General features: G+C 37.5%; 1 protein-coding gene across 1 annotated transcript in view; it reads left to right on the top strand.

Moving 5' to 3' along the window:
• The window catches only part of FTO (FTO alpha-ketoglutarate dependent dioxygenase), a 219,797-nt gene extending 206,632 nt beyond the window's left edge, over window positions 1–13,165 (top strand). The window contains exon 9 of the mRNA XM_014255559.2: window positions 12,927–13,165. Within this exon, the coding sequence (XP_014111034.2) occupies window positions 12,927–13,080 (154 nt within the window). The 3' untranslated portion in view covers window positions 13,081–13,165. The remainder of the gene's footprint in view (window positions 1–12,926) is intronic.
• Window positions 13,166–13,394: the final 229 nt, after the last annotated feature.

Genomic DNA, 13,394 nt, shown 5'->3' with positions numbered 1-13,394 from the left:
GAAAAAAGAAAAAGGGACACCTGCTGTTTGGACTGAATAGAGGAGGATTATGTAGCTACTGCCAAAACCCTTAAAGTTTACATTCACTTCTTGGCATTATGACAGGCTGGAGTAATAGCATTCAGCAGAGAAAAAGGTGACCACATTGCATTGTAGATTGATATGATCACAATATTATTTGAAAAAGCAAACAACGTAGGAGGGATATTAGGTCAGTTGCATACTCAGGGAAGCAGTGTTTCTTTTAACAGGAAGAGAAAAAAAAATTCATCAGCAGTTCATTGTAAGGAAGCTCAGCTGGCAACCTATAGACTAGGAAAAATGGAGTCTGAAATAAAACATTCCTAGACAAAATAAAACATATAGAAGGTTAAAATCACCTACTTTTTATAAAGTTTAAATAACTGTTCTTTAGCTGACACAGAACAAAGGATGACAAAACAGTAGGTCTCTTGTGAGTGTAGCGAAATGGATACTTTCCATGATGTATATCTTGATTTTCCATGAATTTGCACAAAATATGGAGGGATGGACAATAAATGGCACCCAACAACAAAAGATTTGTGTTTCCTTGACATCAGAAAATTACACCATTATGCACAGAGTTTGAACCTGAGAGTGTAATGTAGGTTACTTGACAGAAACCCCTGAGAAGTTCCTCTGGTAGGTTACTGATGTTACCTGCATTACTTTAGGGAACTTGCAGCAGATTTTTGCCCATGAGTTAGAACGTTCAGTGCAGCACAAGGACTAGGGACTAAATGCAGAGAGAGGGTTTGGGGTAGGGATAGGATGGCTGCCTCGGGTCCTTAAGAGATGTTTCAGATAATCCTGTACATGTGTGTGGCTGTGCTTTAGCAGCGATGCAGGGATCACCTCCTGGGCCCTACACAGTGGGGCTTTTCAACCTGTGCTGAACCCAAAATATATTTGAGAGTTCCACTGAGCTAAGTGAGATTTAAATGTGTGACTATGCATTTCACTCAGAACTGAGAGAAGATTGAATCAGGTCCTTAATTAACTAATATAGGAGGTCTTTGGAATTCTGATGTGGTGTTTTAGGAGGAATCATATGATAAAATAACATCAGTAGCCTTGCAGGTCACTCAGCACAGCAGATGTTAGCCTCTCTTGTTAGAAAACTTTGGGTTTTGTCACCATTTCATGGTAAAGAATAAGTCAAGAGTAAGCACATAAATGAATTTGAATTGTACCTTGCAAATACTAACAGAATAACCCATCTGAACTACTTGTAAGGCATTAGCACCATATACTTTATTATGTTTGGGCTGTTCCCTGTGGCAATAACTTCAAGAAGAATTTCAGGAGTAGTTGCATTATCTATTGCAAAGCAATTTTTTACTTTCTGTGGAGGCAAGGTAGTTTTACGAATAACTCTGAAGTTTACTCTGAAGGCCATTTCGTCGTCCCTAGATCTTGCGATATTATGTTACCTTCTTTCGTTTCAAATTCACAGCATAAGAAAGAAAAAGAATGACATAAATTGGATGTTAGAAGAGTTCTGAAGATAGACATCAGAAGAATTCAAGAGTAAGAAGAGAACTCAGCATTATTTTTTATTTTCCATTCTAAAGTAAAAAGAGAACAAAGCATCAAAAGCATCAGTAGTGAGAGAGGGAGCTCAAAGCCAGGACTATATATCATAGCATATAAAACAAGTGAGTTGGCACCACCAAAAGGTCTAAAGTCTTAGTCTGTGGTTTAAAGTCATTGATATTGCAGTCAGAATGATCTTTTAAACACAGAAGTATGATGAAGAGCTGTGTGCATTTGTTGCAATAGATGTTTTAGGTTTTGCCTGCTAGTAGCATTTTGGTGCTCATTAGGGTGAATAAGTGTTCACAGTGCTGAGAGCATTCAAGTCCACTGATAGGATGCTATAGATCAGAATCTTGCACTTTTTGTAAGTACTTCTGAAAATAATGGCTGTGAATGTAGGCCAGGATCAGATGCATGTACTTCATCTTGTGTTTAAGTGGATTGAATGCAATCATATTCCATAAACTAAAATATATTCTAGTCTAGTAACTTTAAGTCATCATCCAGTCTATACTGGAGTTTTTGTTGGTTTTAAAAAATATTGCAGAATTGCCTTAATTCAAAATTTTGAAGTATAGTGATGCTGAACTTGAAAGTGAGAAATACATTTCTTCACATTGTATTTGGGCAATGGAAATTATTTACAAGTGAAAGTAGAAAAGGACATTTCAAATATCTATATAATGTTTGCAGTTATTTGAAATGCAAAGGGCAGTAGAAAAAAATCTGAGGTCTTGCTTGGTAGTCAGAAAGATTTACTCCGCTTGTAGAGAAGCAGCTTGTTGAGCATATTGTTCCCGTATTTTTTTTTTTTTTTTTTTTTTTTTTGTGGCTGGATGTACTGTAGCTTTTCCTGGGATATCAAGTCTATTTCTCTGCTAGCACTGGTATTTTTTTTGGTGGTATATTTTTATAGTGATTTATCCATAAAATATCACTGAATAAAGCAGCAGCCATGGAGAAATTCTGCAGTGTTTGAAATGTGATTAGTTACATGAGGCTTTCATTTTTTTATTCCTAAACTCCTACTTCCTCTTCTTGGGCCTCTCTTGTATCTGTTTTCTCATTTCCCTATTATTTGTTCCTTCCTGTGTTCGTTTCACCTCATGTTGACCTTAAAGAAACTGTGTTTTAGCCCACAGGATTGCATTGCTCTTACAGTAGGAGTTCCAATATATGTTATAAACATTCTGGTTGCAGGCTACAGCCAAGGTGCACAACACAGGGAAGACAATGTCGTTCTGCAGCACAATAAACCTTTAGTTTTGTTTGCTTCTTTGTTTCCTAAGCCTCTTAGGCATTCAAGGCCATAGCTCTTGATAGAAGATGTGGTATAAGCTCCTCTTATATGTGGGAGTACATATATGTATATATGTATAAACAGAGAGATGTCTGTATGTATACACACGTATTTATGCCTCAAGTTATAATGATAAACAAGATTTTAATTTCAATCTTGAAAGAATCTTGGAGTTGTTAGTGTCTCACGTGTGGTGCTTGCTATCCATCTATCATAGCCTCCTTTTGGCTATTGAAATGTGCAAATTCACTGAAATGGAGCAAAGCAGACAGGAGGTGCATCTTAGTAAGAATCTGAGAGGATCCAGGTGGTTTCTGGGGCAGGATCTCCATTTGGTGTCACTCTCCCTTATGAGCCATGCATGCACAAGGGACTGTTCTGTGTAAAATCACACGTGGAGTCCTTGCACAGTGGTTACTACAAACGTCTAAGGTCTGCAGTTCCATTCAGCTCCCAAGTGCTGCCCCTTCTGGGTCACCCTTGCTTTGGTCCTGATGGAATTTGGGGGATTCTGGGGGTGGTTTGTGTTTGCAGCCAGCAGGAGTGGTGCAGGAGGGATTACATTGCTTTGATGCTGGGAAGATACAGACCCTTTCTCTCCAGACTGATTTAAGGATCAAGTAATGTGGTTGCTGTTAGTTGCATTCAGTCATGTTTCCTTTGATTTTACTTTCCTTATGTAACAGGGATTTGTCATACAGCAGTTGATTTTTATTAACATGAAAAGGTGCCTTATGGAAAACCATACACTCAACAAGGAAAATGTTTTAGCTTTCTCGCAAAAGGGCAGACCCTAAGTTCTTTGGAAAATGGGATTGCTAATTTTAAATGAGGTGGCATTAAATGGGACAGCCATCCTCTTGCTGTGTCATTTAAAATGATCCTGTGTTTACATTTTTGCTTACCTATATGAGTTTCACATGAAAAAGAGTAGAAAAGACAAAGCGAAAGAGTAAATGATGCTGGAAGCATCATTAACTTTTCAGATGACATTCTTCTGGAAAATAGAGTGTCTTTCAAAAAAAAATGAGAATATTCATGGCTCAGCCCCAGGTCTTCCAGCAGTCTAATACTGGCAAGGGAGGGCATCTGTAGCCCCCTGGGAAGTGGGCTGTGGGGATTTCCTTTTCTCCTCTTTGTTGGTTTTTATTTCCATTTCCTTTTCCTCTCTTTTTTTCAGTCATTTAACGCTGTTCTGCACAGCAGAGGGGAGCATCTGGCCCCAAGTAAACACCCAATAAAATAAGTGGGGGAAGTTCACAGCTCCCTTGGTGCTATTGCGTCTGTCTGTCTGGTTGTGGACTCAACAAGATAACCATGCATCAAATTACATTGTCCAGGCTATCTTCACAACCAGAAGTGCTTGAAACCTTATTTTAATAGAAGCTTAGATTCTAGAGAATACTATAAAATCTCTCCAAAGGCTCCAAATCAGCAATTCCATCTGTGTTTCTGCAAATGTAGAGGAACAATGCCCCAGCTGATTATGCAAACAGAATGAAAATAGTTATTTTAAAAGTGCATAAAATCGATACTTTGGGGAAAACAAGTCAGCTGTGTTTATACTCAGCATATAGCAGACATTTTGTTTCTTTGTCTGAAAAAATCATAGGAAAGCAAGGATTGCAAGTGAAATAAAACAGCCGATCATACAGTGCAACAGAGGGGACTGGAACATCAGATGTCTCAGCAAAGGCTTAGAGAATTTTAGGTTCCTTTTGAGAGAATATAAATTATATTGAGGTTGATATATTTGTACGTTGTTTGAAGTCAAAGCCAAATATTCTTAACACGGTGGGAATAACTCCCTTCCCATTGCTGATCATGAAAAGTATGTAACTAAATCTGTGTCTGTGGTGCTGAAAATTTCCTCCTAAATGCTGTCTCTTTTGGACTAATGGGATTTTTTGCAAGTATTGGTGTGAAGGGGTGTGCATATAAATATGTATAAACGTGCTTCTCATACAGTCAGGATACATTCCTTGAACACATATTATTCTAAAAACAGGAAACAAAAGCATCTGAAAACAGGACTGAAAGGGAACAATTTTTAGACCTATAAGTTAAATTGGATTAAACTTCATCCTTCAGCAAATGCCATGTTATTTATTCAGTGTTTCTCTGGGGGATTTCCCTACCCCCTACACTTTATAGCGAGTAGTGATGTTTCTTAATTAAAAAATCAAACAAACATGGAATTGAGGCTGCCCCACACAGACGTTCTCCTGTGGGAATAGGAGGTGCACTGATTTTCTCATGGGCAGTTTCTGGGTCTGTTGGACACAAAGGTGGGGGAACACTGTGTCTGGGGAAGCCAAATTCTCATCGTGCATCTGATGCCAGGATTGTTCTCAGTGCTGCAGAGCCACCTCCCAGATATTGCCCTTTTTAGGGGAGAGCTGGTGAGGAAGGTCACTGATGAACTCATCAGAAGTCAGGTAGATTTCTGTTTATTAATTACTTCTCAGTAGAGCTTACTGTCTTGGAGAAAGGAGATTCTTGTTTCCTCTTTTCTTTCACTCTTTCCACCCAGAGATGGAATGTTTCTGAGGTTTCAGGGCTTTACAATCCCCAGTGTGTAGCTGAAACAAACCTTTATCTTTTTCCTTAGTTATTGAGCTAAATAGTTTAGAAAGACTGAAATACATTTTGACAGATTTTAATTAATATTGTAGGAGGAAAGTATTTTAAGTTATTTACAATTAAGACAGAGCAACATATTTTTTTTTAATGATTTTGAGTTGTATGTATTTTTACAAATGCATATGAAGCACATTGGTGCACCACTTGAAAACTCCTTTGGTTGGACTCCACCAGTGTTTTAGTTGCTGTTATTTCAACATGTGGAGGGTTTTTCTCATAATTACCTGGTTTACTATTTGAGTAATAATAGAAACTCTGACATTTTCAAGCTGATGCAACTGTTGTTCCACCCTGTTTAGTGTTAGGTTCATTGATCTCTTCCCTGCCTCTCTGTGGAACAGGAAAATGCACTCTGCAGGCCAGTGTTAAAGATGGATTCTGCTATAGATTCACTTTGTCAACGTACACACAAGGCTGGCTGTTTTCAGGCTATCCTGTTTTGTCCAGTGATGCCTCAGGATATTGTAGCCAGCGTCCTCATTTCCAATGGAATGGTTTATTCTGAAGGCATAAAGCTCTTGAGTCAGTGACTGTAAACTTTGGTTCTGTGGTAAGGGCCAAAAGCACCAGTGACATGAACCATTATCAGCTTTTGAAAGAAGCAGACAGAGAGATCATCTGACACGTCAGCAAATGTATTTGTTCTTGCGTCTTTGTGCAGCTGATACATTTTTGTCCTTCGATTAATATTTAACTGATATTGCCTCTATCCGTTTCTTAAAACTGGCACTCTCTTTTCAAGTTTCTTATCTGGAAACAAACTCATTTTGTCCCTTCTATAAATGCAGTCCTGGTCTCAGCCATTATTTATGGCTGGGCACACTGTAGTTACAGCACATGAAAGAACATCAGCAATGACTTATTTTAAATGGGACAGACTTCTTGGGAATACACTGGGGATTAGATGTCCAAAAGAATGAAGCACTGCTCTCTTTCCATCTGGCCACTTCATTTCACTGCTTATTTGGGACCAGTACTTCTAAAATCTAGTTTGCAAAATCAAATATTGATTTAATTTGTTTTGTCCTTAAAAGGTAGAGTAAACCTGGGAGGGTTTTGCTTGTGCAGTATCACAGGAGGGACAAGCAGGGAACAACTGAAAGAAATGCTTTATCCAAAGTTGGCCATTTTCTGACTGGTTAAATAAAAAGACTAATAAAATCTTTAGTCTAGATTGAACTCACTAACTTTCAAAATGTCAGTTTTGGCATGAAAAATTAGAATTTTGTTGGTGATATAGCCATTTAAAAAATGGTATTTCAGTAAATTCATATTTTCTCCGTCTTCTGTTTTTTCAATAAATAGTCTTTAGGATGCAAACTAAAAAAGTGTATACCAAGTGAAGGGTTTTTAATTATTAGCTTCCTTATGTTTTACGGAGTTTAAACAAAGACATCAGAAAGTATTCCACCCTAACCTGTGTCATGATGAGGCATAAGTCAACGTTTTCCAAGCACCTTTCAAAAGACCTTTGGTGATGTTCCAGCTGAAATACTGATTCTGTATATGCTATTTCTTCTAAAATAAGATAAATTAGAAGTCAAGCTTTCAGTATTTTTTGAATATGTAGATCTCATGTCCTGAATTAGTTCTCCAGAAAGAGCTCTGGGAGAGCACAGGACTGGTTTCCCTTGGATGCAGGTGATCAGGCTGGAGTAGTGATCATCTGTGCAGGATGAGGGCACCAGGGACACAATGGCTGTTGAGGATTTTGCTCCCAATGGAAGAGTTGCCATTTCTTCAGCTGTGTTTTTTCCCGCTGTTCTTTGGGAACAGTGTGTCCATTCTCCCAAAGGGCATGGAAAGCTATCACATACCTCCTTGGAACCATGCACTGTTGGTCAATTTGAATTTTTACTTTAAAGTTTTCCTGTTCTTTACTGAGCAAGTCAGTTTGATAAAACAATTTTTTTTCCTTTGTGTGACAACTTTGAAGTACAGAACATCACATCTTGTTAGTCCATGTTGTATTAGCTGACTTACAATGCCAGTAATGTAGCCACCATTGTAATTGCATTATATAATTGAGTATCCCTTGCAAAATTTCACTTTGAGAAACTATACCCAGCCTTTTTCATTCCTTCCATAGTTTCTTTTGGATGGTGTTTATTATTATGCTTAGCTCATGTGTGTTGTGAATAGTTTCTGGAAATGTGTTTATACTGAAATCTTGGCCTTGTTGACATCAGAGAGTTTCAACAGTGACTTAAGTGGTCTCAGGTTTTAACTGTGTTGCTTTCAGCAGCAGAAATAAATTTGTCATACCTGTCAGTGACATACACTTTATAAAAAGGAAAAGTCAAGGTAGAGGTATTTGTCCTCATGTATATAATCTCATACTTTCTCTGTGCTTTGCATGATTCAGATAGCTGACAATCCACTGGATCCTCCTGTATAGGCTCTGGCAACTAAGAGTGTCATCTTGAAATGACATGAGATTATCCTAATACTAAGATTAGAGTAACTTTGTGTAGTTTACATAATAATTTCCATGCTGAGTTTGAATATGAAAAAATCCAAACCTACAAGCAAATCTCCATGTCCCAGGTACCCATACTAGCAGGATTTGTGTTCCACAGCAGAGCTCTGTGTTGTTACATTAATAACCCATATTTGTGTAATATGTGACCCATAGGTGTAAAGTCATTGTGAGTTTTCAGAGTGAAAGATGGTGTCTAAAGAAGTTGCTGCTCTTGCTCTTACTCAGAACAGCACAGCCCCATGTTAGCAGAGCTGTGCCATTTTAAGCGATGTCAGTCTGGGTTTCAGGGATGCATTTGTCTTAGTAAAGTGATCCAAATGCTTTTTTTTGCCTGGGTCATTGTTTTAAAAGTTACCCTGAAATTTTTAGTAACACTACAGTAACACCTTTTTTCCAGCATAAATGGAGGGAGAAAATAGCTCCCCATAAAAAACATAAAATTTCAGGAATGCTGGAGTAAGCGTGTATAGGTGTGAGCTTTTGTACCTGAAGGACAAATGCCCCATCCTCCCCTTCTGACCATATCAGTGCATGGGGAAGTCAGCCAGACCCATTTTCTTTATCTTACCCTATGAATTTCCATGGCATCTCCATTGGTCTTTGAACTGCTGGGACTAGGCAACTGAATTAGAACCATCTCAGGTTTATAAAGACTGTTTATATCCTCACTCTTAATATGCCTGTGCAGTCTGAGCCACAGATTGACCCCTATTGATCTGATTTGACTACGCTTCTGTGGAGTAGACAAACAGTGCAAGAGAATCCAGGGGCTCTAATTCACAGTACCTTATTTAGGTTCTTAGGTAATAATTCTTATTTGCATTAATCACATTCATTAGCAGAACCCGAGGCTGCCTCTTGACTTCTATGCATTCCTGTTCCTGACAACAAAACAAGAAGGTATTTGCTCTGAAGAAAGAGTGTTTGAAGTATATTGACACTTGATACTTAATAGTTGCAAAACTTAACTATTAGAAAAAAGATGTTTTTTCGAATCAATGACTCACGCATTACTGTAAAATATATTGATTAAAAACAAAGCATAATGTTAGTCATTTAGTCAGTAGAGTGATGCAATACTGAAATAAATTTATCCTTTGACTTTTGCATTAACCTTTTATTGACTGCTTGCATACTCATAATTAACACACACTTTAGCTAGCTTGGTTAATTTTAGCATCGTGATCAGTGTCCTCTAATGTAGGTGACACCCTGATCACCAAAACTCAGTGCAGTCCAGGGAACCGTGACCAGGCAGGTGTCTCTCAGTGAATGCACACCTGCCCATGGAGATATCAGCCACCTTCCAGGGAAAGCATCATGTGCTGTTATGCAGATAGTCAAACAGTCATATAAATGTTTGTCATCACTTAGCTAACATTGGTAAATATTAATGAGCAAAGTCCATTTGTCAAAAACAGACAAAAAGGTTATGAAAATTATGGGAGCTTTAGAGGGTAGAGGGAGTGACAGTGTGCTCTTCAACAGTAACTAAAAATGGGCTTTTTTAATTGAAACTATCACAAGTCTTGATTGTTTTAGTAAGAAAGAAGGGACTATGGAGCTTTGTGTGTTCTATAAGCAAACAGTTCTTTCCATAGTATGTTGTTAAACACTTACTGTCAATGTGTTCCAGCTAAATTGCTCTGAAATATATCACAAGTTTTCCTGTTCTCCTGCTGCAGATAAAGTATTGAAATCTATTCTGTATTTCAGAGTTTTTGTGATTTCCACTCTTTACACACTTTGACATATAATATGCACAGGTTAGTTCTATTTTCTTTTGTAGTTTTGACTCTAGTAACTCATATAACAGTTTTTAATTGACACAGAATATTTTCATTAATTTACATTATTGTAAATCTTCATACTTTCCCACTACCACCACAGCTCGATGTTTTCAGCCTTTTTTTTGTTTATTTTTATTTATCAGGAGTTGTTGCTAACTCATGTTAACTGTCAGATACAAAGAATTTTAAATAATTCTTTGCAATCATTTAGATGCCTTTGATTATTCTGCTTCAGTTTAAAATGTTGCTATGCTTTTGGCAAGATCTTCTGTTCCACTGCTAAAAATTAAAGATCATTTTAGGAACAATTTCTCCTGTAGAATTTTTTTTTTTAATCAGAAATGTACTCATCTGGAAAGGTCTGGTTTTTGCACCCTAATTCTGAGTGAGAAAACACTTTTTTGACAGTGTTCCAGATTGTGGGAGTTTTTCAGGTGAATTGAGTATTGAACTGCCAGGTGCAGCGGTGACTGCCTAGAACCAGCCCCATACCTTTGAATATGAAAAGCTTAAGCTGTCTTTGATGTCAGCAGATTCAGCACAGGGGTTGTAATTTTGATCAAAATAGATGATTGACAAATTATAAAAATGTATCATTCCCTGCTGTTCTTGCAGCAAAGTACGGAGCAAAGCTGTAGAAATCCAACAGAAGGACGAAAGCACCATGGGATCGCTGACCTTGGAGCCCTATGGCACTGCTTTCCCTTTCTTATATTTTTACAGCACAATGATGCATTTCTGTCCTCAGACTGTTGTCTCAGGACCCAGCACTTCCATTCCTCTAATCACACACATGGAATATGCAATGGCTAAAACTTCCCCAGTTGTGTGATTGCCTGGAACTTCAGGCGCGTGCCTGGTTGTGGGGAGAGCTCTCAGCGATGGCTCTGCTGGCAGCAAATAGAGAAAAGGGAAAGTGGCAGGGAGTGGCTCTTGGGCTGCCCAGGCACAGCATCACCATGACTGCTACCACATTTACAGCAACACAGACACCCATATGGTGGAAAAGCTGGTCAATCTGTTGTGTGAGAGAGCGAGGGAAAAAAAGACATGAAAGGTAAAAAAAGGGATCTGGAATGCTGCGGAAGCTAAAGGTTGATGTATCTTTTCTGTCAGTGAATACTGTTAATAGATGTGGGAGAGAGAGAATTATTATTATTATTATTATTATTATTATTATTATTATTATCTGAATTTTGCAGATCACATAATATGCCTGTAGTATTTATTGGCTGAGCTTTGTGATTTGTCATCTGCAATAATCTCTACATGGTTAATTTGTCCACTTTTAGATGGAAATGCTTAAACTGGAATGTCTTATACTGCACACCAAACTGACTGTATTATTTTGTGCCAAGACAGAAAATAAAGCAAGGTTTTAAAAGCCTTATAGAGTTACGCTGTAATTAGTTTCAGCTTCCCCTGCATATTCATTTTCTCCTGTTCCTTTATATAATTTGGAAGATGTCTTCAGAACATGATGGCACAATCAGTTAAGTACCTCTCAGAACTCACACACTAAACTGCATTTGCTATAACAACTATTATAAAGCAGCCAGCAAAACAAATCCTCTGTTATTCTGTACAGTGCAGCTTATCAATGCAAACAGTTTAATATTTATGCTAAGAGGATTGTCACAAGTAGCTTCTGTTCCTTTAATTCTTGTTTTAAATAAATAATGAGAACATTTAAACACATTACTCTTCCCAGGGCCCTGAGGTCGGCTAATCTTATTATTTATGAAGTGATGTGCTACATAATAGTACTTAGTGCATGTTAACAGATGCTATTATCAGGGGCTGATGTGGAGAGCTGAAGATATATTGGAATGCTATGTGTTAATACTGTCCTTGTAGTGTAATGTACGATGGATTGAGTGCCCAGGATGCTGGTGCAGCAATTAACCACCCACCAACATGGGTGTAAAGCTGAAGTATGTTTTCTCATGGGGATTACACTGCTATTAATAATTCCCAGGAGAAGAAGACATCTTTAATTTGGCAACAGTCTCTTCCAGAAGGTCAGTGGTGTGGACAAGGAAGTTGCGTGTGTCAGTATTTTTAGAGTTCACTCTGCTGGGGTGAAAGACACATATATGTTTAAAACAACTTTAAAGTTCTTACAAAAATTATGTGCTTCATAGACTACAAATTTTTTAAAATGTCATACAAGAGATAAAAGTTCATTTCTGCAATTTGGTTGTTACCTCTTTAAAGAGCAATATAGACCTGCAGTATATACCAAAATTAAGATAATTCTCAGCATTTTTCTTTGTTTTTCCCCTCTGCAAATATTAACTACTTATTCAGCAATGTGCACATTGTTTGAGGGGAAGGGAAAGCAGGGTGGGGGAATCCTCCTTGAACTGTGATAATGTTTTTGATGCAGCATATATTACAGTCTAATCTTTAGAGATGTGGTGGTTGACACTTACAAAAACTTTCCTCTGCAGACTGCAGTTTAGTTGAATATTATAATTAGACTTCACTAGTATTGATGAATAATCCATTTAATAAAAAACATTGTCATTTCAACATTTTCTCTGGGGACTAACATACACTAACCTCTTAATTTAATTTTATTGAAGTTTTGCCCACCCATTCATCATTGGAAGTTGTTATTAACCTCCATTTCCATTTTTCTTTATAGAATTTTCTCTTTTTGTATTGCCTTTTTCAGTGCTAAGCAGGTTGATACACTTGTAAATCTCCAGCATCTACAAAGCTAGTCTGGCTTCTTTAATGTTGTTTAATCTATCCCCCCTGACCTTAATGCAGTAAATTCAGTTTAATCTTTCTCAATAATCTAGTAATACATTGGAAACCAGCAAACATTTAAATCTGATAATGATTTAATCACATACTTTAAATAACAGCTGAGATAATGAAAAAATAATTCACCATATAAAGAAACACTAACTGAGTTTTCTCTGTGATTGGCTTTTTGAGAAATCCCTATAGAAAATACAAAGCCTACAACAGAAATCAACTTCACTGGAAATGTGCAATCCATTTGGTGTCAGAAGATGTCGTATTTCTTTTTTATTATCATTTCTCTCTTTAAATTAATACTCAAATGTATCCTTGCTGAGTATTCAGTTTCTTGATACAGTTTTACTTAAGTGGTTTATCTGCTTACCTTTCTTTTCAGATGCCAGTCAGATGCAGCAGAGAGCTTGCCAGAAGACCAGAAACCAGAATGCCATCCCTTCTGGACAGATGATGATGAATGTAATATGCCTCTGCCATATGATCTAGAAGAAGTAATTGCTTATCTACAAAATCTTGTTCAATGGATAGAATAACAAGTGACCTTCCAGCCCAGAATTATTGATGCTGGTCATCTTGGGAGAAGCTTTGTCATTATCATAAATCTTTTCAGCTTTATGATTCCTTGATCATATGTTATTTTATGTGTCAATGCAGATTTTACCAGTCTTTACACAGTAGTTTCATTACTGTCTCATAATCAAAAAGACCAGCCCCCAGATTTACAGAAGCATGAGTTTTTTAAGGCCTGAAGTCCAGAACACCAGCTTTAGTTTCCTTCTCCTCCACTCTAATGCCCATTGACCCTACAGCCCAGGGATATCTGTGTTTCACAGAATGACAGAATGGG

Source organism: Pseudopodoces humilis, chromosome 14, assembly GCF_049639895.1.
Source record: "Pseudopodoces humilis isolate 2021_Gansu_Grassland_sample_001 chromosome 14, ASM4963989v1, whole genome shotgun sequence".
NCBI lineage: Eukaryota > Metazoa > Chordata > Aves > Passeriformes > Paridae > Pseudopodoces > Pseudopodoces humilis.
Note: the sequence above shows the minus strand (reverse complement) of the source record. Positions and strands in the feature narration are given on the sequence as shown.